This window comes from Apodemus sylvaticus, chromosome 7 (assembly GCF_947179515.1).
Source record: "Apodemus sylvaticus chromosome 7, mApoSyl1.1, whole genome shotgun sequence".
NCBI classification, from domain to species: Eukaryota; Metazoa; Chordata; class Mammalia; order Rodentia; family Muridae; genus Apodemus; species Apodemus sylvaticus.
The window spans coordinates 58432396-58455427 of NC_067478.1; the positions used below are offsets into that span (position 1 = coordinate 58432396).

A 23032-nucleotide genomic window follows, 5' to 3' on the forward strand; every position below is an offset into this window, starting at 1 on the left:
GTTTCCCGACTCCTTCCAGATCCTTTCCTCTCCCTATTCATCCAACTTCACGTTCTTTCTCTATTGCTAAAAAACAAAAACAAACAAAAAATATGGAATCTGATAGGTGTTGTTCAGCCCCTCCTGAGCATGGGGGCTGCTCTGGAGTGTGGGGGATAGACCAATGTCACTCCGATTGAAGAAAACTGATGTTCTCTCTCCCTAGAGAAATCTAGCTGATACTCAACTGGAAGCATCGCTCCTACTGGCTAGCATTCATAGTGGTAGAAGGTATATACATACTACTAGAGAAGTAAAATAATCATCAGTCTCCCCCAGATACAAACCCTATGAACTGTAATAACAACCTGCCTATAAGATAGGCCCACTGTACAAATAGTGGCATGAATGCTACAGGAGTAACCAACCACTGTTTGGTGGGATGTAAGGCCTACTCCATGGAATGAAACCCATACCTGATATTGGTTTTTTTTTTAAAGATTTATTTGTTTTATTTATATGAGTACACTGTAGCTGTCTTCAGACACGCCAAAAGAGTACATTAGATCCCCTTACAGGTGGTTGTGAGCCACCATGTGGTTGCTGGGAATTGAACTCAGGACCTCTGGAAGAGCAGTAGGTGCTCTTAACCACTGAGCCATCTCTCCAGCCTCCATACCTGATATTGTTGATGAGGCCAGGAACCTGACATTAGATAAGGCCCAAGGGAAAACCTACTCTGCTATATGAGCACAGCAATAAAACGACTCCCAATGACCCTGCCACAATGCTATACCCATAGATCAATGCCTTGCTCAACCCACACCAGAGAAACTTTGCTACAGTTATTAACACAAAAATCTACAACTGGGTAACAGAGAGAGAGAGAGAGAGAGAGAGAGAGAGAGAGAGAGAGAGAGAGAGAGAGAACGAACAGACCTTGGAGTGCTCAGCCCTAAATAAGATGTCTTTATCATAGCCCCTCCCCTATGTAGATCTATGTAGAAGAAAGAAATAAAAAATTTTAAGAACCAGAGATGATGGATGATTTTAAGGAAACAGCATTGTCCAGGAACAACAGAACAGATGCACATAAAGAGACTGTGGCAGTTTGCACAAAATCTACAAAAGCTGAGCCAGACAAAATCCCTTCCACACAAAGGAAGAGGTATTGGTACAAAGTTCTACCTGTAGCCAAGAATCCTTTTTAAAACTGTGCGTGTGTGTGTGTGTGTGTGTGTGTGTGTGTGTGTGTGTGTGTGTTGTCTGTGTGCGTACACCATGTGTGAGGGTGCTTGCTGAGGCCAGAAAAGGGCTTTAGATCCTCTGGAGTTGGAGTTATAGGCAGTTGTGAGCAATCAGATTTGGGTGCTAGGGACTAAACTTGGGTCCTTGGCAAGAGCAGTATGTGCTTTTACCCACTGGCCCTATCTCCAGCCCCTGTTCAAACTGTTATGCACTTATAGCATTGCTCTCTCCTGCCCACAGCCTCTACTGCCCTGCTCTGCTCAGCTCTCCGACTCTTTTCTGTTAACATTTTTTAAGTGCAGGCCAGTATTTTGTAGAATAGCCCCAACTTTGATTTATTTGATTGTTCTCTTATGAGTAGATACAGGCGATACACTTTTGGTTAGAATGCCACACAGATGCCATCCTCTCTAGTAGTCTTCTTACCGCACCAGATTAGGTACATAAGCCAGATAATTCATTAGTGGTTATATTTAAACTTGAGCGAGGTAGAATAGTCCAAGTATCTTTATTGTAAAATCACCCTTTTCTCTTTGTAATTTATAAGTAATTAATAGTCTGTCCTTAGGCTTTGAAACTGTGTGAATAGACCTTTCTCTAAGAATCGTATACATATTAGATTTTAAACCATTGATTTTTAACTGTATCAATTATAGTTGTGGTGGTTATGATGTTTTTATTATTCCTCTTATACTCATTGGCTGTTATTCTTCTGTAAAAGGTAGTTCTCTGAGCTTAGTGGTAGAATGCTTACTTAGTGTACCCAAAGTGTACCTAGTTGGGTTCTATTCTCAGCCTAATAATAAAAAAAAAAAAATTTTTTTTTTACAAAGTAAAAATAGATTTCCCTTCCTTCTCTCTGATTGAAAAAAAGTTGTATCAATATAAACTTAGAGATTTGAGATGTTTTTATTAGGATATTTTTTACTGTTTTATTTATTTATTTTTTTACTTGAGAGAGTTTCACTAAATAGCTCTGGCTGATCTGAAACTCACAGAGGTCCATCCTCCCGCCTGCTGCCCAAGTACTGGGATTAGAGGTGCACAGACATCACCCTGCTCCAGCAAAAGTGCAGAACTTGAAGGAATGCACCTAAGTTCACTGCTGTGTACAGCGACATACCAGAATCTGTTTAATTAGTTATTAAAAGTTGAACCTAGAGTAGACTTATCTATATTTGATTAAAATTACCATTTATGAGACAACAAAAGAATTAGGAAATATTGTGTTTTTAAATTCTTAATAAGCTTATGCCTTGTGAATTCAGGTGATATGTAATTCAGGTGGAATTCATAATCATTTCTGCACTAAGTTGGTAACATTTTAATGCCAATAATAATTCCTCTGGTTCTTGTCTTCACTTTATCATAACCCGCTTGGTGTCCTTCGGCAAATCATCTATTTTCTGTGAGCCTATTTACTAATCCATAAAAAGATTCTGAAAAAGATGTCTGTATCCATTTTTAACTTCACACCAACATGATGGTGGCATCATGTTGAACGCATGTATGAACATGGACACTGCAACCTGGAGTAGTATTTTTTGAGCAAACAGTGCATCCTTTAAAAGGGTACATAATAATAAAAGCTTGAATACATTCTGCCAAACAAGGTAATAACAATAACATGGGGGACTCTTTTTTCCCAATGTATAAACACAAGTATATGCTGTAAACCCCAAATTCTTCTCCCCCAACCAAGTCCTGGTTAGTGTGATGTATGGGTAAATTTCTATAACTCCTTTGGCATTCTAAGTGCCCTGGCCTGACAACAAGAAATTGAAAAGGTGTGCCCTCACCTCTCTTGCTCACTACACTGGACCTGCCAAGTCCCAGCCAGTTATTTTCAGCTTCTCATTGAATGTCTTTTAACACAACTCGACTCTGCACCACTTGATGTGCTTTCTCTGCCTCTGTCTCTTTATGTCTCTGTGTCTTTCTCTGTGTGTGTCTGTGTGTCCTCTGTCTCTGTCTCTCTCACTCTGGATGGCCTGGAACTCACTTTCTAGACTAAGCTGCCCTTGAACTCACAGAGATTGAAGGCATATATCTCCATGCCTGGCCTCAGCTCTCTATAAAATGTAGAGTAACTTCCCTGTTGTTGTTTTATGGTGTTTGTGTCCATTGTAAACCTCCTGGAAGAGTTTTCACAGGTTAAGTGAATAAACCTATGGATGAAAGCAATTTCACATCACTGTTTCTTCAGGACAGGAATGACCAGGGGCACTGCTCTCACAAGATAATTAGAAAGATACATCTCCAATTTGGAGGCCATTGTGTTAACAGGCACAGTCTTAGATTAATTGGCCTTTATATATAGTTGGAACAAATGTAAATAGGAAAAGTAACTTTTTGACTTTGAAATAATTCTTCCTTCTCATAGTACACATTGGTTCCGTAGGCTTTGTAGCTGAGCAGTTTCTAAACAATACAGCCACTCAACTGACGTACCATGGATTATGTGAACTGACTTCAACGGTTCAGGAAGGAGAACTCTGTGTGTTCTTTCGGAATAATCATTTTAGCACCATGACAAAATACAAGGTAGGATATAGAAAGATACTTTTTACTCTCAAAGGAGTTTGATTTAGAAATGTGTTTTGATCTACTGCAGAATAAAATTTAGCATAATATTCCTTAGTCATCAAGTTGTGAAGGTAATTATTAAGTACTGCTTTAGAATAGAGTGAATTAGCAATTGAAATGTTACCTTGATCAGCATTTGTTTCTAAGTGAAGTCTCAACTTCTTTATCACAGGTTATTGCACTCATATCATTACTTTTTATTTTCTTGGGGAGAGGATTTCAAGGGGAGCCCACACTGGCCTTGAAGTAGATATTTAAACAGTAAAGGATATTAGAAGTTAGAATTAAGATTTACCCTAAACTGAATGTGTTGGTGCTTGCTGTGACCCTAGCTTCTGAGTATGTTGAGAAGGAGGAGTTTAAGTTCAAGGCTAACCTGGGATACACAGCAAGACTCCCTTTCCACCCCTCACCTTCCCTCTGACATAAATTACCTTCATGACAATGCTGGCTTTATTACAGTTATCAATGTGTTTATGATTTTTACATATACAAACACATACACACTTAATTGTCCATTCTTTTTATTCATCTCTTAGATCTGTCTCTTTTGATTTTACAAGTGCCATCTAATTTAGAAGTTTATCAACCTAGACCCCTATGACTGAAGGCCAGCACAGATGTTCAGTTAGCACCCTATGCCTGGAGGACACAATGCAGTTCTCTCTGCCACAGATCCCATCCTATCTGAGTTTAATGGATCCCTATCCCACAATTACCCATTCTTAAAGAAGCAGCCCAAATACTAACTTACTGAAAGCTGCCTCTCTTCTACTTAAACTAGTAGTTCTTAAACCTGATTGTATCCTAGACCTGTCTGGATGGGTTTTTAAAAGCACCAGTGCCCAGAACTGACCGCCAATGCTATTAAATCAGTCTCTAAAGGAGATGGGACCTGAATACCAGGCTTTTTATTTTTTGTTTTTTGGGAGTTTCCAATAGAAAGGATTAGACCCAGTGCTTTACACATACTAGGTAAGCACTCCACTTTTGTGCTATACTTCCAATCCTGCCTCAGTGGCTTCACATGCTCCCAGGTCTTTTTAATGTAAGTCTAAGGCCGAGGACCACTTTGCTCACCATCTTCTTCCTGTTACTGTCCCTATGAGTTTTTACTGTTTTCTGTCTTGTTACCAGTTTGCCTCCCCTGTGAATGTTTTTATTTTCTAAATGAAAGTAACTTAGAGACGCCATAAACCACATCTTCATGTTTCCATCAATGTTTTTAATCAGTGGGGTGATATAAAATTATTTGTTTGCCAATGGAAGAATATAGCAAAGTCATAAATAGTTCTGTTTTTAGAAGAGTATGTTTTATTGCTTCAGCTTCACAGTTAGGTGTGTGCAAGATCAAGAATCTAAAGTCAAAGCATGTCAGATCAGTGGCTGTAGATCATCTTGCTTTCTGTCCTCTTCAAGCCTCGAACCCACTGATGTATGAGCTAAGCTAAGCAGGGCAACCACAGCCATAGACACAGCACTCATGGTTTCTCCCATTTAAGGATTTCTTTGCTACTGAGATGCTTCTGTTAGGGACACATACCACAAGCTTTGAAAACTTTCCCCAGGATTTTATCTGAAAAGACTTTTCTGAGAATGTCACATAGACACATGGGGTATATTGCTCAAAGACAGAGCAATTACCCAGCATGCACAAGACCTTAGATTCAAAAACTGTGAAATCTGAGAACAAATCATCTAAGACTTTCATCAGTTAATAACAACAACAAAAAGAAATAGCTAAGCAGAAATACCTAGAAGCATGTGTGCAAAAGTCCCAAGGTAGTAGGGACCCAAAGAGAGCTGTGAGCTGCAAGTTTAGAAGTAAGATGGGTGACAGAAGGCCAAGAGATGCATGGGTTCTTAGACCAGAGTCTAAGAAAAAAAAATGAGCCTGATTTTCGTAATGGCCCTGGAGTTTCTGTTCTTCTTTTGGCCTCAGAGTAGGAATGAAACAGTTCTGTTGGAAAACTTTTGGCTCTCATTGATAGCTGAGAACGCCTCCCTCTCCTCTGTCCTCCTCTCCTTCTCTCTTCCTTTTTTCCCTTTCCCTCTTTTTTCTTCCTCTTCCCCTCCCTTTCCTTCTCCTTTTCCCTCTCACCTTCCACCTCTCATTTTATACTAGCTAGGTTAGCACTGTACCACAGAACTACATACCTTCTGATGTTCTCTCTTCTATTAAAACAAGTATTTCCAGTTTTATGTGGTTGAAGAGGATGTGCCCGTCTAGACCAAGCAGGACTATCTAGTAGATCATGGGAATCCAGAAAATATGTTCTGTCTTTTCTTCTGCTTCTAAGATTTCCTATAAAGTTTACTCTAAGCTAAACAATCCTACACTGATATCATGTGCCCTCCTGCCCCTGTGTACCATTAATTTGCTTTAGACTTTGAGAGTGATGTGAAATTTAGTTAGGAAACACTCCAAGCAATAAAGGAGGAGGATATTATAATGATTTGGACAAGGCATGGTAATGGCTTGTGCAATGTGGAAAGATTGTGGAGAGGGAGGGATCAGCCTGATATTTCCATTGGATTTGAAAAATGAGTGATTTCTGGGTCCTGTGTGGATGGTGATGTTCCTTATTGAATCATATACGATTAGCCATGCATAGTGGCTCACACTTTTAATCTTAGCACTTAGGAGGCCAAGATGGGTGAACCTTTATTTGTTCAATGTTGTATTCTGTTGTTATTGTGAACTGGTTCCTGGAAGAGAAACTGGGGGAAGGTGGCGAAAGAGAAATGAGTCAAGACAACATTGTGTTGATCAAGACTGAAATTTTAATAAATGTTAGTTAATATATAGCTTGGGAAGAACTCCCAGACTTCAAGGTGAAGTTCGAGAACATGCTGGCTCCATTCTCAGCAGGCCAACTGGTCTACATCACAAGTTCGAGGCCAACCAGAGTTACAAGACCCTATGCCAAAACAAACAAATAAGCAAAAAGAAAACAGATAAGGAGGGTGAAAAGATACAGATCTGGGATCTGAGAGGTATTTCTGAGGTGCCCTTCAAAGTGGAAATACTGGATAAATGCTTCGATACCGGAACGATTTGGGCATACAGATCGAGTTTTAGGCTTTACAAGAATACAGTAATTTTGGGAGTTTACAAGAAAAATAAGGAATCGAAAGAGAAAACCTACAGTAGAGAATTAATGAATGCCAACTCTTAAAGGCTCAATCAACACAAGGAAGATGCCTTAGTAAAAGGAGCTGAGAAGGAAGAGGACTGGAGGGAAGCCAGCGAGTAGGATCTAGGAAGCTAAGGGGGAAGAGATAAGAACCCTGGGGACAGACGGGAGGAGGGGACAGGAGTGGCCTCAAAAGCATTTGAGTAACTTAAGAAGGGTGGGAATGGAGAAGGCAGGAGCAGGCAACTCCTAGAAATGTTTTGCTGAGGGCTGGAGAGATGCTTCAGTTAAGAGTACAGGCTGTACTTCCAGAGGACCTGTGTTTGAACCCAGTTTACTTGATTACACACACACACACACACACACACTTAAAAGAGATGAACATTTTTAACAGAAGCTTGTTTCTTTATGTAATGGTTGGACATAGGGTGATGCCTGTTGCTGTGGGGGTAGGGATGTGGGTGTGAAACCCAAAGGTGGTGTTTTTCATGGTTTTGTTTATGTTTTGTTTTATGAGGCAATTTTGCTGTGTAGTTTTGACTGCCCTGGAACTCACTGTGTAGACTAGATTGTGCCTCAGCCTCCACCCCTGGCGGCCGATCCTTATTTGGCTTTGAGGGACCTGACGACTCGCCTGGAGTCTCGCCTGTTGTGTGTTCAAAGTTAATCAAGTGTTCAAAGTTAATCAAGACCCCCAAAAGTGCCTGGGAAGCACTTGGTTCCAGATAGAATGCTCCCTGGAATCTCTCCCCCAGTTGTCTCTGAAAGAAAACGAAAGAAGGTTCCTGAGATCCTGAAATTAGAACTGGCTAAGTGGGCTGTGGCCATGAATGCTGAATTTGAAGCTGCTGAGCAGTGATTGAGTGAGATGAACTGGGACGCCAATCATTGAGTGTGATGGCCTGGCTGGCTCTCCCTCTCCCTGTACATGCTGCCCTTTGAGTGAGCAGGATGTATGGGGTCCTCGTCACTAGCCGTGTTACCCAGAAAGGTCTTGCTGGCCCCTTGTTATATTGTGTCTAATTACCCTGGGCCTTCTACCTCTACAGTGTTGGTGATAAGTAGCCCCTTCTGCTCTGAGCCAGAAATATCAGAAACATGTTTAGCATGGGCTGTCTCTGCTGTTGTGTCCAGCCACCAACCAGTAACGGGGTTTTGTGTTCTGCTTTGGTTCTGTGGAGCTGAGAGATTGCAAAGGCCAGGGAGACAGTTAAATGCTTGAGGGAGGATCTGGACATTGAGTCTGTGAGTCCAGGATATGAGAGGAGGAGGGAGGCCTAATTGGTTTTTAACACAGTCACTGTTGTGTAAGAACTGGCCGGTGTCTGTGCTCTGCTGTTGGCTTGACGGATGGGGTGTACAGCACAGTGGGCACATTGACAGCGTGGGCCTCAGATGCACCGGTGGGACAGGGGTTATGCTCTCCGCTTTGACCTTTTCCTTACTCACATCTGTCTCTTTAAATATAAATACGAGCTGCGTGGTCTCAGCTCTGGACATCATGTCACATCTCTCATGTGTCAGACAGCCGGAGCTCTGATGGCAGCTTTTGCTGTGTGCTATTGCTCTCACGTGAGACCATTTCTGGCGGTTGCTGGGAACAAAAGCAGATGCATGTATCATGCTTTCTGGGGTTCCTTCCTGCCTACCACCTCCTCTCAATTATGGTAAAAGCTTAATTATGGTTCAAAGGCCGTTGACTTCCAACATTTCCAAGTTCATGGGAGTAGAAGCTGTGCGGAACGAGAACTCAAATGAGCACCCGTGAAAGCGGGATGGTTTCAGTGGGCCGCTGCAGGATTTGTCCTCCCCGCCCTGTGGACCCCGAGCTGGGTCATGCTGACTTGCTACCATCACCCATCTGCCTCTGAGGAACTAATGTGCAGCCTAAGGGAAAGGTGGCTTAATTTCAAATAAACTTTTTAGAAGTTTAAAAAAAAAGTGTGCTGCCACCGCGCTTGGCCTCAGACTCTCTCCATCGCTAGCTAACCTCGAACACAGGACCCAAATGGTACTCCCACCTCAGGTTCTCCTGCCCCACAGGCACAGCACAGCACATACACTGCACCTGCTTCTGGCTCTTGTGTTGTTTTGTTATTCATTATTTTTGGAGGTGTTGGCATTCAGGCAAAGACACTTGTGTGTCATGGTGCACTTGTGGAGGACAGAAGACAACTTTGGCAAATCAGTTCTCTCTTTCTACCATATGGCTTCCGGGAATCAAATGCAGGTAGTCTTTACCCATGAAGCCATCCACTGCCCTTTCCATTTTTACTTTTTAATGTGAGAGACTTGACCATATTAAAACATTGGCAGACTATAGAGAAACAAATTTAAAGAGTCCAGAGATGGTATATTTCCAGGTAAAGATCAACCTGTGACTGATTGAGTGCTTGCTGGATTGATTGATTGATTTGATTGTTTGAGACAGGAGCTCACTACATAGCTCTGTCCTGGAACTCACAGAGATCTACCTGCCTCTGCTAGGAGTAAAGGTGTGCCCCACTGTGCCCACCAACCCGTGATCTTAAAAGGGGTCTGTGCATCATAAGGAGGAGAAATAAGCTGTGAAGCTTGCTTTTGCTTCCCTCTTCCTGGTGAGATTAGAAATGAAGAGTGAGGTTCCAGGTGGCTCAAGGAGTAGAGAGTGGGGAGGAATCTTACCTAACCGGTTCTGCAGGTCGGAGCCACTGCAGGATAAATAGTAATCTGTTAATTCTGTTTACAGTGTCACTGAGAGTGGCAGCTTCTTCTGCAGAATGTCAATCTAAGTGAAAATCCATTTAGTTATTTTAAAAGTGACATTTGAATTGTCCTTTGTTTTAAAGGGGAGAAGCTGGGCCTTTTGGTGCACACCTTTAATCTTACCACTTGAGAGGGAGAGGCAGACTGATCTCTCAGTTCAAAGCCAGCCTGTTCTACATAGTGAGCTCTAGGACAGCCAGAGCTACACAGTGAGACTCTGGGGCTTGGGACTGGGGATGTGGGAGTAGGAAAGTGACTCTGCAGGCAAAGGTGTGTCCTTTATCCTTAAGTAGGGGCAAAAAGGATGTGCAGCTGAGCTGGACCTAGGTGGTATTCTTGGATACACTATGTTGTTGATTAAACTATTGGTTGTTTTTATTGTTTATTTTCTTTATTTACATATCAAATGTTAACCCCTTTCCTCATTTCCCCTCCGAAAACCCCTTATCTCAACCCTCCTCCTCCATCTCACTATCCCACCCACTCCCCCTCCCTGTCCTGGCACTCCCCTACACTGGGGCATTGTGCCTTCACAGGACCAAGGGCCTCTCCTCTCATTGATGTCCGACAAGGCCATCATCTGCTACATATGTGGCTGGAGCCATGGGTCCCTCCATATGTACTCTTTGGTTGTTGATTAAGTCCCTGGGAGCTCTGGGGTACTGTTTGGTTCACATTGTTGTTCCTCTTATGGGGCTCTAAATTCCTCAGTTCCTTGGGTCCTTTTTCAGCTCCTCCATTGGGGACCCTGTGCTCAGTCCAATGGATGGCTATGAGCATCCACTTCTGTATTTGTCAGGCACTGGCATAGCCTCTAGGGAGACAGCTATATAGATCTGAGCAGCTATGGGTGTAATGTGACTTTGCTTTGTGCTCTCCAGGTACCCTGCTGGACTTGTTTCAGAGTCATAAACTATTGTTTAATCAACACAGTGGCGGGGCATTTAAAAAACAAATGGGACTGGATAGATGAAACAGCTTAAGAACATGCACTGCTTTGGCAGAAAATGTGAGTTTAGGTTCCAATACCCTGGCAACTCTAGCAGGCTGCAACTCCAGCTCCGGAGGATATGACACATTTCTGGCCCCTTGGGGTCACTGCACATGTGCAGCAGCCTACACGCAAACACATACTTTTCTGCTGCTGTTCTTGTTTTTTTTTTTTTTTTTAAGGAGCAAAATGGTAAGGAAAAAAGGGTAAGCAAAAAGGGAAAGACTGGCTTGGATTAGATTAGTCATATCAGCTGTTTGTTTTTGTTTTTGTTTTTTAAACAAAACCAGACACTATGGGTTTTTTTTTCTTTTTTTGCATTTGCTTTCCAGCTGTATCTTTATATTTTGTGAAATGAGATTGCAACCCCCAGAGCTGTTTGTCCGAATGCCAAAAGCTTGGTTATCTCCTGTTACACTATGCTGTGCTGACTTCCAGCTACAGACAAAACCAGGTGAATTTGAGCAGAGAAGTTATCTGCTTAGTCTTTTATTGGGTTGCACAGATCTAGTTAAAATAATTACTGTACTTAAAGCATATAGATTTAAAATGTTCCTTAAATATAATATTGGCTACTTTGGGAGAATTTAACACTCCTTTTTATTTTGTTATTCTTATTAAGGGTCAACTGTATTTGTTGGTGACAGACCAGGGGTTTCTTACTGAAGAAAAAATTGTCTGGGAAAGCCTCCACAATGTAGACGGTGATGGAAATTTCTGTGACTCAGAATTCCACCTTCGGCCTCCTTCAGATCCTGAGACTGTATACAAAGGTCAACAAGACCAAATAGATCAGGTAAATTGTCCCCCCACCACCCACCCACCACACTGCTTAATGGACATAGTCTCTCTCTCTCCCTCCCTCCAACCTTCCCTCTCTTTCTTCCTCCCTCCATTCCCACAGGGTTTCATTTTACAGCCTTTGCTGGTCTAGAACTTGCTATGTAGACCAGGATCCCTTGAACTGAGAGATCTGCCTGCCTATACCTCCCAAATGCTGGCACTAAAGACTTGTGCCACCATTGCCTGGCTAAAATGCGTACTCTTAATTGAAGCAATGTGATATTCATAGCTGCTTGGGAGGCTGGGGGATGTCACTGAGCTCACAAGATGGAACCAGCCTGGGCAACATAGCAAGATCCAGTCGCAACAAAGAAAAACCAAATTCTTTTCAAGTGTCACTTTGTTTATCTAAAACTTTTGATTCATCTATTACTTTGCCTGTGAGTTTTCCTCACATTTCCTAGAAAAGTGATTATTCAATATGAACATCAGTTATAAACTATGAATCAGAAGGTGATTTTTGTTGAACTGTGAGGGTCATAGTGAGGACTTTAAATTTTATTCTAATTACAGTAGAACAGTTATGTTAAGTGTTAAATGCGGAAACTGCATGAGCTACATGGTGTTTTTAAAAGACTGTTGTGTGGAGAATGCATAGCAAAGAAACAGGCATAAGCAGAAACCAGTGAGTGCTCCATTTTGTTGTATTTATTTACTTAGATTGTCTGTGAGTGGGTTTGTGTGCAACACGGTACATGGACATCAGAGGACAGTATGTAGATCTGTCCTTTCCCACCAACCATGTGGTACCAGGAATTTAACTCTGGTCATCAGGCTTGGCAATAAGAGCTTACACACACACACACACACACACACACACACACTCACACATACACACACACACTCACACATATACTCACACACATACACACACACATGGGGGTAGAGGGAGTATATGGTTTTATTTTTAAATTTTGGTTCTTGATGTTTTGGGGATTTTGGGGGGGGTTCTTGAATTTGACTGTAGCTACATTTACATTGCTTTAAAAATCATCTTTTGGAGTCAAGGAAACAGTTCAGTTTGTAAAGTGCCTGCTGTACCTACATGAGAACCTGAGTTTTATCCCTAGCTGGGTATGGTAGTGGGCACTTGTAACTTCAGTGCGGAAAGGCAGAGACAAGATGACCCCTGGGACGTATGGTCAGCCATGAATACCTGAGTCCAGATCCCCAGTGTTCATGTGAAAAGCTGGTCACAGCAATGCATCCCTGTAACCCAGCACTGCCGTTGCAGACAGGTGTCTCCTGAGAGCTGGCTGGCTACCTCGCTTAGCTTAGTCCAAAAGATGAACTTCCGCTTCACTGAGACATCCTGTCTCAAGACTGTAATAGAGTAACACAAAGAAACCCAGTGGCCTGCTCTGACCACCATAGGTGTACACCCACGCACAAGAATGTACCCCACCCCCAGAAACAGAGAGAACGTGATTGACACTTGAGGTTGTCCTCTGCCTTCCACTCACATATATGTGCACCTGTATACACATACATATGCATATTTGAAAACTGTCTTTTTAATCGGGCATGATGACTCAGGCCTGTAATTTTAGCATTTTAGAAGCTGAAGAAGGAGGAACACTATGAGTTTAATGTCTGCTATAGACTGAGACCTGTCTCAAAACCAAAGGAGCAGCAAGACAAAGATAGCAGGGCTCCCTGCATAGATAGCACTTGCCTCCAATCCCAGAACCCGAGAGGCCAGCGCAGGAAGGCAGCTGCAAGTTCAAGGCTCTTCTGGGCTATGTAGCAACTTGGAGGTCAGCCAGGTCTGTACAGCAAGGGCTTCCTTCAAAACTGAGTAGCTACATAACAGAGTAAAATGAAAACAAAAATTACCCTTTGATCTGGGTGTGCTAGTATATAGCTGTAATCCAGCCCTCAGGAGGCCAGCCTGAGCTACTTAGTAAGACCTTGCCTCAGAGCAGAACAAAACATTTGGGGTTGGGGAGGGAGAGAAATGAGTAAATAATCTTATAAAGTTCTTGAAGTATTTCAAAGACAAACACTAGAGAGAAAGTAGATAAATAGCTTTAGATGGTGGGGATTGTTGAGTATGTATGTGGATGTAGAAAGTACTAGATATATAAAACCCAACAGTTACAGCTGTTACGGTAATTTCAGAGTTCAGCTTTCTGTTTTTCTGTCTTGTCTGCATTTTCCATACTCATGTGTTTCTTTTTAAAACAAGAACTTTTTAAAATACTTTTCTTGAATGCCTTATTTATGGATTCTAGAAAAGAATTCTAAATTCTAAATCTATGTAGAAAAATGATAATGCTGAAGTAAATGCGTAACTCTGCAAAGAAGTACTTAGAAATAGAGCTTTAAAAAAATATCTGTGCCATGGGCCTGGGCAGTTGGCAGCTCATGCCTTTAATCCCAGCACTCAAGAGTCAGAGGCAGGTGAATCTCTGAGTTTGAGGCCAGCCTGGTCTACAGATCAAGTTCTAGGATGACTAGGACTACAGAGAAACCCTGTTTCCAAAAACAGAACAAAACAAAACTCCCACACCCCGTAGCCTCCCCATAGAGCTCACTAATGGGTGTCTGTCTTCACATTGGCTGGTTCCTGGGTCACATCTCAGAGCTGAAGCTGGTTGTGATTTAACTCCTCAGGACTACCTTATGGCACTGTCACTGCAACAAGAACAGCAGAGCCAAGAAATCAATTGGGAGCAAATCCCAGAAGGAATCAGTGACTTGGAGCTGGCAAAGAAACTCCAGGAAGAGGAGGACCGACGGGCTTCTCAGTACTACCAGGAGCAGGAGCAGGCTCAGGCTGCTGTGACTACCACCACCCCTTACACACAGGCCCAGGTAAAGCCGCAGCTCTGCCAGGCTGCTGGGTGAAGCAGTTGTGTGTCAGCTCAGGCTCTTCAGCTGTGTTAGCACATCAGCACCCAAGGCTTTGGGCTTGTTGTTTTGTTTTTAGATTTGTAAATTTATTTTATATGCTTGAGTGTTTTGTTTACATGTGTATCTGTGCACCTTGTGTGTGCCCTGTACTACAGAAGTCAGAGAGGGCATGTGATCCCAGAAACTGGAGTTTTGTACAGTTGTGAGCCACCATGTGGGTGCTAGCAATCGAAGCCAGGTTCTCTTAACTGCTGGACCGTCTCTCTAGCCCTACCTGTGGAACGTTTGCACATTGTTCTAAGATTTTTGCTATCCTAACATATTTCTCATTTCATGAAAATGTTTTTTAGAGGTTCTGATTAAGATTATTCAGCCTTTTTCTTAAGGTATTTAGAACTGCAAATATAAACAACATGAACAAAGTGCTTCCTTTGAATTAGAGGCAGCCTGAGGTTTTGCTGAAAGAATGCACTTCTTGGAGCCAGAGAGATATGGACTCATAGTTCTTGCTGGTCCTCGCTTCCTATTGCAAACACCTGGTCACAGTCCTGTCTCTCATGGCCCCCTCCTTGTCAGTAAGCCAGAAGACTGCCATGCTGAGGCTTCTTTAGGCTGGCATTTAGCTCAATTTCTAATATGTATTCAGCACAGGGTAGCAGCTCTCTCTTTGTCAGGGTTATTGTTCATATTTTAAGCAGTAAAATATGATAGTCACACAAGTTTTACAAGCAAAATCTCATTTCATGAGTTAAAAAGCATCCCTTTCTTTTATGCTAACATACGCCATGCCAGAACCTTTATCTTTGGCATAGATACACAAGAAAATAAGATGTTTTAGGATCTCATGAAGCCACGTGCAGAATTCACTACTAAAGGTCTGGGGTGTTGGCTCAACAGGTAAGAATGTTTGCTATGCAAACATGAAGACCTGAGTTCAATCCCAAGTATTCACGTACAAGGCCAGATCTAAGAGTGCACCTATAACTGGTGGGCAGACAGGATCTCAGTAGCTTGAAGGCCACCAGCCTAGCTCCAGATTCTGTGAGAGAACACCTCTCTCAAGAAAATAAGACTGAGAGTGACAGATGACACCAGATGTATACCCTAGCTTTGCCTTCTCACCACACCCAAGTGTATGCACACAGATTTTCTCTCCCTCTCTTTCTCCATTAAAATACATGTAAAACTTCTGCCTTTAAATCAAGTACAAACTATCCAAGCTTAGCAGGTGATTCCTACTATGTTAGAATTAGCTTTTCATTTTGTTCAAGTTCATAAATTTTTATATTCTCAGGATTCTTGGGGTTTTTTTTTTGTTTTTGTTTTTTGTTTTTTGTTTATTGCTTTTAAGATCTGCTAATTATGCTATTTAATGAAATCCTGTAGAAATACTATAGTTTACCAAAATTGCCATTTTAACATAAATATTTGAACTAGAAGAAGCTTAAATAATTATAGATAATTATGTATTTGGAATAGTGACTGCATTAATTAATTTATTCATTAATTATTTTTATATGAAATATCTTGTATATTTACTTCTCTCACACCCGACAGAAGCAACTTAGAGAAGAAAGGTTTGTTGTGACTTACTATAGAGGGTGCAGTTCATCATGGTGAGGAAGACATGGCTGGTGGAGGCAGGAGTTAGTAGCACACAAGTTCCAACCTTTCCATCTGGTGCAGCAGCAGAACCAAGGCAGGAAGACATGCCCTGCCACGTCCCTCACACCCACCTTTATACAAGCCAGCTAGCCCTCTTCTCTAAGATACCCAGACCTCCCATGGCAACAGGCCAGCTATGGGCCAGGGGCATCTCCTATCCTACCCCTAACACCTGAGAGCAGAAGCTGTGCCCCTGTGCCTCCAAAGCTTCTGTCTCTGTAAGGATGCCTTTGCCTTTGTGGCTCTAGCTAGATAGCTCTGATTCAGTGCCCAGGAACAGTTAGTCATTCCTTCCCATATGTGTTTCTCATACAGCAGGGCCAGCCAGCACAAGCCTCTCCATCAAGTATAAAACAGTCTGGGAATAATGAACGGAAACGCAAGGAACCTCGGGAAAAAGACAAAGAGAAAGAAAAGGAAAAAAACAGCTGCGTGATTTTGTAGGAAATGCTGGCATCTGTGGGAACCACCTATGCAGATGACGGAAAGGAAGACCCAGTACCTACCGTCTGTGCCTGATCTCCAATGGGTTTTGCTCATGTTTTCCAGGGGAAGGTTGTTAACTTTGTTACATTCAACTTTTTCAAGTTACACAATACACTCTTTATGAGCTGGAGTTTTATGTTACAAGTTGGAACTGTGTGTTGTCACTTGTAGCCAAATGAGTATATCACTATTTTGTGTCTAGTGACATTGCAACTCCAATCAGTTAGTAAGCTACTGTGTTATGTGTGAAAATGGATGGAGGTCACTGAATGAGTTTGATCCTTCTCAAGATGTAATTATTAGCACAACTATTTCTGAAACTTTACATTGTTAAATTATGTTTTAATCAATGAGAAACGAGGAGTTTAATATAGGGAGGTAGAAGCAGGAACACTGATCCTCCATTGTACATTGAACTGGCTCAGCCCTTGAGCACCTTCCCCTTTCTTTAGTAATGTACATTTTAGCTAGTACCTTGAGAACTGATAATGGAGCTTGGATCCAATTTAGATAGAAAAAATATTTTTTATTTTCCAATAGCAAAAAAAAAATACATGACACTAATACTTATAACCTATTCAGATGAGATACTGACTTTGTAGTGCTGTGAGATGTTGAAGAATTTCAACACCTTCAGAGCCTGAAGGGTGGCTTCTTCCTGATAAGGACGTAGTACACGAGTGAGGAGACCACCACACTCTGGCTCAGCCTTGTAAATATGAGGACAGAGAGGAGCAGAGTTCACTGTCTACCTTTTTATAGAATTACCTTGAACCTTAAATTTTAAATCATGTTTATTGCTAGAAAATTAAGCATAGTTATTTAAACCAATAAAAAGCACATTTCTGAAGGAGAGTTAATCTCTTAACTCTAATGAAAAGATATTAATAAAATTCTAAACATAGGTAGGAGTCTGAAAGAATTTATGTAAAAGCAATCAGATTTTTTAACTTATGAGAACCAAATAAACCTAAGACATCTTACATCATTTATAGGATTCTGAAAGAATATTTACTCAGCTTTGTGATGAGGCAGCACATATTGTATTTCTAGATACAATTTGGAAAACTATCCTTAACATGCTTTTTATATACTTTGTATTTAGAGTTTGTTTCAGTCATTTTTTAAGATTATTGCCAATGCACGTAGCTGTGTGATTTATCCTAAACCTCAGTAAATATTCAGGAGCATCACAGATTGAACATTCAGTTAGAGAATATTTCTTGTGGTCTGGAGGCAATGAAAGACTACTAAAAGAAAATAGTGTGGAGTGTAAGACTATTGTCATTGATGTTTCCCATGATCCCAAACCAGCTGTAGGCTGAATACATATGTAAAAAGTAGAGTTTTATTTATGAAAAGTATTGTTCTAAGAGTAAAAATCCTTCAGGGCCATGCTGTATCCTTTCTATTCTTCTATATTATATGTCTATTTATGTCCTTTGTTGTTTCTTCAAATTTTCTATACTAGCATGGGGACAAATCAGGGAACCTGCCTGGGGCATAAGATTTGTGTATAAAACACCTGGTAAGTCTTTTGATTCCAACCTAGAGTATGAAGGTCAGAGGTCAGACCCCTCAGGGTGGGCTGACCTCAGCATAAACACTTGTGGTAGTCTCTGCTGACTGGAGGAGAAAGCTCAAACCTCAGAGTCGCTTTTCCCACAACAGTCTAACATTTTAATTTAGAAAACAATAAACCTTGAGTAGTTTTAAAAAGTATGCTTGAGGCATATTTTTCCATAATTATATTACAATATCTAGTTATTTCCCTTGAAGAATCTATATATGTTACATTATTTTTTATCTTATTTTTTCCAAATATAATACTGCCAATACTGCGTTCCCTTTAGAAGAAGAAAACAGAACAAAACAAAACAACACACACACAACTCACTGAAAACCATTAGCATTGCTGTCAGAGGAGTCAACATGTACTTAAGATCAGGAAAGCACTGTGTTTGTTAATCCGACCTGTTCTTATGTGAGATTTCCAACTTGGGCTTGCCTACATTCCTGGAATTCAGTTTGATATGACAAGAGTTATATCAAACTTATTATAATAAGATGTTTGTTTTTATTACTGTGGGAGAGGTTAAATGTTTGACTCTATTAAAATCAATTTCTGAGATATGCTTTCCTGTCCTTGAAGGCTTGTCAAGGTTCTAAACTGTCACATATTTATTTCCTATGTTTTGCTCAAGGTAGCAAGTGATGTTCAGGCATATTATTCTTATTTGAGTAAATATGACTTTGGAAATGGTATTTTGAGGGATTTTTCCCTTATAATACCTTGTAATACTTGACATTGTCATAAAAATATTGCTAACAGATGTTACAATTTAAACATTTTGGAGCTTAATGATTCTGGGCTAAATTTCAGGCACATTTCTGTGCCAGTGCCACAGGTGGGCTAGCAGAAGGTGGAAGAGCAGAGACAGCCCCGGCACTCTCTCCGGCCTTAGAGCATATACTTAGTGACCAGTCTTCATTAATAACCCACGGTGTCAGCAGTGCTGTGACCTGCACTAGTTTATCAGTACCTAGAATCATGTATATGTTTCTGTAGTAGGTTTCCATGACTTCTGTTTAGGTCTTAAAACATTCTGAAAACTATCAGATTTAAAAGTTGTAAATATTTAACAATATTCACATCAACCTACCTACACTCGGAGTATCACCAAGTGGTACAGCATCTACCTGCAGTGAACAAGGACCTGGGGTCAACTCCTAGCAGACTTACACAGATATACAATGCAGCATTGGCCTTAGTCAGTGTGGGTGGGTAGAATAACTTCCTCCATGCTTCAAGGTCAGGCTAGGATTTGAGCAAGTCAGAGGCTTAAGTTTGGAAGTAGGTTCTAGAAGACACACACACACACACACACACACATATATATTATTTCCTCCCTTTTCTATATTTTAATTTACCACATAGTATTCTTTGAATTCTTTCTCATTCTCCTTGATCTTGATACATAAGCAAGTTAATGTCAGATGTTAGTTGACTAAACTTAGTGTTATTCATTCTGTACTTGCACAAAAGCTTCATACATAGCATTTTGCTTTCCACAAATCATAAACGCACCAGCCCTTGAGGACCAGAGAGCATATGTGAGAGAAAGGTATGACTTGTGTTCACTGTCCCTGTTGCCATGTGAAGAAATGTTTGTAAAACTCTTGCAAATTAAGGCAAAAATTTCTAGGACTGTCCCCAGTCTTGCTTAAATTTTTAGACATGGTCTTGCTATATATAGCCAGGCTGGCTTGGAATTGTCTGTTGTAGCCCTGGCTACCTTCAAACCCAGAATCCTTCTGCCTCAGCTTCTCACTGCCATGATATGGGGATATCACCATACCCATCTTGTTGAAACTTTCCTTTAGAATACCAAGCAGCAAACTGATTATATGTTGCTTTCTGATTCATTGTACCAGTTATATTTTTTTGACAGAAAGCTTACAGACTTGTACCTAACACTGTCTTAGACATACAATTTAAATTGAAAAATAAATGTTTGACAAAATAAGGCAGAGACATTAAAAGATTGCCATTTGTTTATATTTTAATGAATTAGACATGTGAAATTCTGGCTCATTTGGTGTTTGAAACCCGACTTTATCAGGGCGTGGTAATGCATATCTGTCATCCAGTTTGTGGGGCTGAAGCAGGTGGATTCTAAGTTCAAGGGCACTCTGAGCAAATTGTAAGACCCTGATTCCAAAAACAAACCTGATTGTGTCTTGTTTTGGCAATCATTGTATGCCTCAGTTTACTCCATGTGCAGGGTGCTCCTCTTCCCCTGTGTCCCCACACACACTCCCCAGTGCTTGGTTCTCCTGAGTAAATGCCATACTTTAGCACCAAGAATTACTGAGATCATCACAGATATTGCACAGTCTTTGTTCTCCAATGTGTAGACTTTTTATAATGACTTAAATCAGTTTTTTAATGCTATTAGAATGTGTAGAATTCTTTTCAATGTGGTATCATGGCTTTCAAAAATATATTTTGCAGTTGCTTTTGTATTTGATAGGGTAGTGTCAAGACCAGGAGTATTTGGGCATAGAAAATGCACTTTACGAATCTGTTTTCCCAGGATTCTCTACAGATCCAGCTTTTAGAGCTCCTTGGTCAGCCCCTCCAAGGTAGAGCAGTCCTTCCAGGAACTGACTTTGCCCTCCCCACTGCTGTCAGTGTAGACAACTTATTTGTGACTTAGTGTAAAAATCAACTCTGATCTTGTGTAAATCAAATCCTTTAGACAGCAAGTAAGAAATCCTAAAGGACCATGTGTGAACCTTAGAGTCTGTGGTTCTCTGTAAGTTAGCATCTTTTGTTACTGATGCCTGATACTTTTTAAACTGTTAAAGGGAAGAATTGAGTTTACTTTTCTGAGGTAACAGTTTAAAAATAACTTTAAATTAAAAGCTCCCTAAAGGGAATACATTACAAAGAAGGTAAAACAGGAGGAAATCTTGCAGGATGTTGGAAAACTTACTTTGAAAAACTATCTAAAATTTAATTCATGCATGTCTTTACCTAATCCTGGTGTTTCTGCCCTTAGGAATTAGAGCTTAACATTAATATATGCATTTTTTTTACATGTAGGACTCGAGAGCTAAACTCAACAAACAGGGTAAAAATCTTCAACTCTTGCCTCACATTCAATGGTCCTTTGTCCTGACAAAAGTTAGACTTGTCTACTAAGCTGGTATTTTAGGGTATGATACCCTTCCATTAACTACTTAAACTACCATGGCAGAGATTGGAAATCTAAGCTTTGCCCCATGGTAAAGAACAAAAGTCCTCTTGTCCCAGAGAGTATCCATTTTATCTAGCATGACTTGTAAAGACCTCCTCAGCTCACATCATTTGTTACTGGTCATCTTGTAACTGTTCTGTCCACCTGTCACATCTGGAGAGCAAGGCCGCCCTGTCAGTAAAGAATGCCCAGCATGGAGCCCTCGGCAGGCAGCACTCGCTCCTTTGGCTCCAGTAGTCATTTTACACCTCTATGTGGAAAGTCAGGAAGCACAAGTGCCCATTAGAAACCATGGGTCACTGACGACACCCTAACAGAAATGCCCCAGGAAGCAGCTATAAATCATGCGATGAGTTTTAAAACAGAGACTGGTGTTTAATCTATGAAAATGATGTCTGGTTTGTCAGAATATTTGTTGCTGTTCTTTCCCGCCCATTATTTTTGTGACATAACCACTGTGACAGGGTGCAGTGCCTCTTTACTTCCCAGGAGTTTTCTAGTAGTTTTTGTTAAGACTTATTTTTCTTGATAACATGACAGCTGTCATCACACATCCACATGAGACAGACCACAGAAGAGTGCTGTGGCTGCAGAATGGTGGAAGGGATGATCTGTGCACAGTTCATCTCCCGATGCCAGCACATTTGGCTCTCATCCTTGACTTGGGCTGAATAATGAGGTTGAAAGGTGGATTTGGGAGAGCAACAAGCTATGGAATGTTGACTGAGGCTGTCATTTTGAATAGTTGTAAGCAAAAGAAACAGGTTGTCTTCCCACACTTTGCTATGGCACATGGAGCTGTATGCTAGCTGAAATGGGCTCTCAGAATTGACCGTGGGGACTGAGCACCTCTGTTCACATTTCCTGTCCGTCCTAGCATCCTTTCTATGTCTGATAATTCATTCTTTTGCTTTAAATGCCAAGCGAAGAATGATGAGTAAGGGAGGAATGACATAGAAGCAGTAGAATATGCTCTTTGAAAAAAGACACCTAAGATGCACCTACCCCTCACAGGGCTCAGCTGATTTCTGTGAAATAAACTGTTTTAAATGTTAATTATGCTAAGAGCACCTCTAAAAATTATGTCTTAAATTTCAAGTTTCACTTTTGGAAACTACTCCTGAAATAGGTGGGAATATATAGGTGGGAAAGTATAAAACGTTTGACTCAATGATTCAGTATTATTCAGTGTTTAATCTCAAATTTGTTGTAACACAAGGGTAGTGTGATCGTTGGATTAAAACGTTGGATGTTTTTGTTAATATACTTAAAACTGTAACCAGTGAATAACACCGTAGTATTTTTTATTATAGATTATATTTTATTTCAATAAACTTTGATATTTAGACTGAACATTCTGTGTGTCACCTCATCACCCTAAGCTGCAGTCTATATGGCTGGTCACATTTAACTGAGACTCATTAACATCAATGTTTGACATAAACAACTCTAAGCTACAAAGCAGTAACCTCGGCTCTTGTGAGGGAGAGTCAGCATCTCATACAGCTCTCTGCTGCAGTCAGGCAGGCAGGGCTAAATGGGATCATTTCTTCCTTCCACAATGGGTTCCAGGCTGCCAAGTCAGTGCCACAAGCACCTCTACCCACTGAGCTATCTAAGTTTGTTTGAGAAGTGATTCAGAGCAATGTATGCTGTAGCACAAATTTGGTATTGAAGTGAATGGGCAAGTATAATGCGGCTTTTAGAAACTCTTGTTGTGGCCACAATGGTGG

The 23032-nt window shown here is 41.0% G+C and overlaps 1 protein-coding gene across 1 annotated transcript in view; it reads left to right on the plus strand.

Annotated features, from left to right (window-relative positions):
• The window catches only part of Mindy2 (MINDY lysine 48 deubiquitinase 2), a 56152-nt gene extending 33500 nt beyond the window's left edge, over positions 1 to 22652 (plus strand). The window contains exons 6-9 of the mRNA XM_052187872.1: positions 3629 to 3771; positions 11309 to 11482; positions 14146 to 14346; positions 16366 to 22652. Coding sequence (XP_052043832.1) covers positions 3629 to 3771; positions 11309 to 11482; positions 14146 to 14346; positions 16366 to 16494 — 647 coding nt within the window. The 3' untranslated portion in view covers positions 16495 to 22652. The remainder of the gene's footprint in view (positions 1 to 3628; positions 3772 to 11308; positions 11483 to 14145; positions 14347 to 16365) is intronic.
• Positions 22653 to 23032: the final 380 nt, after the last annotated feature.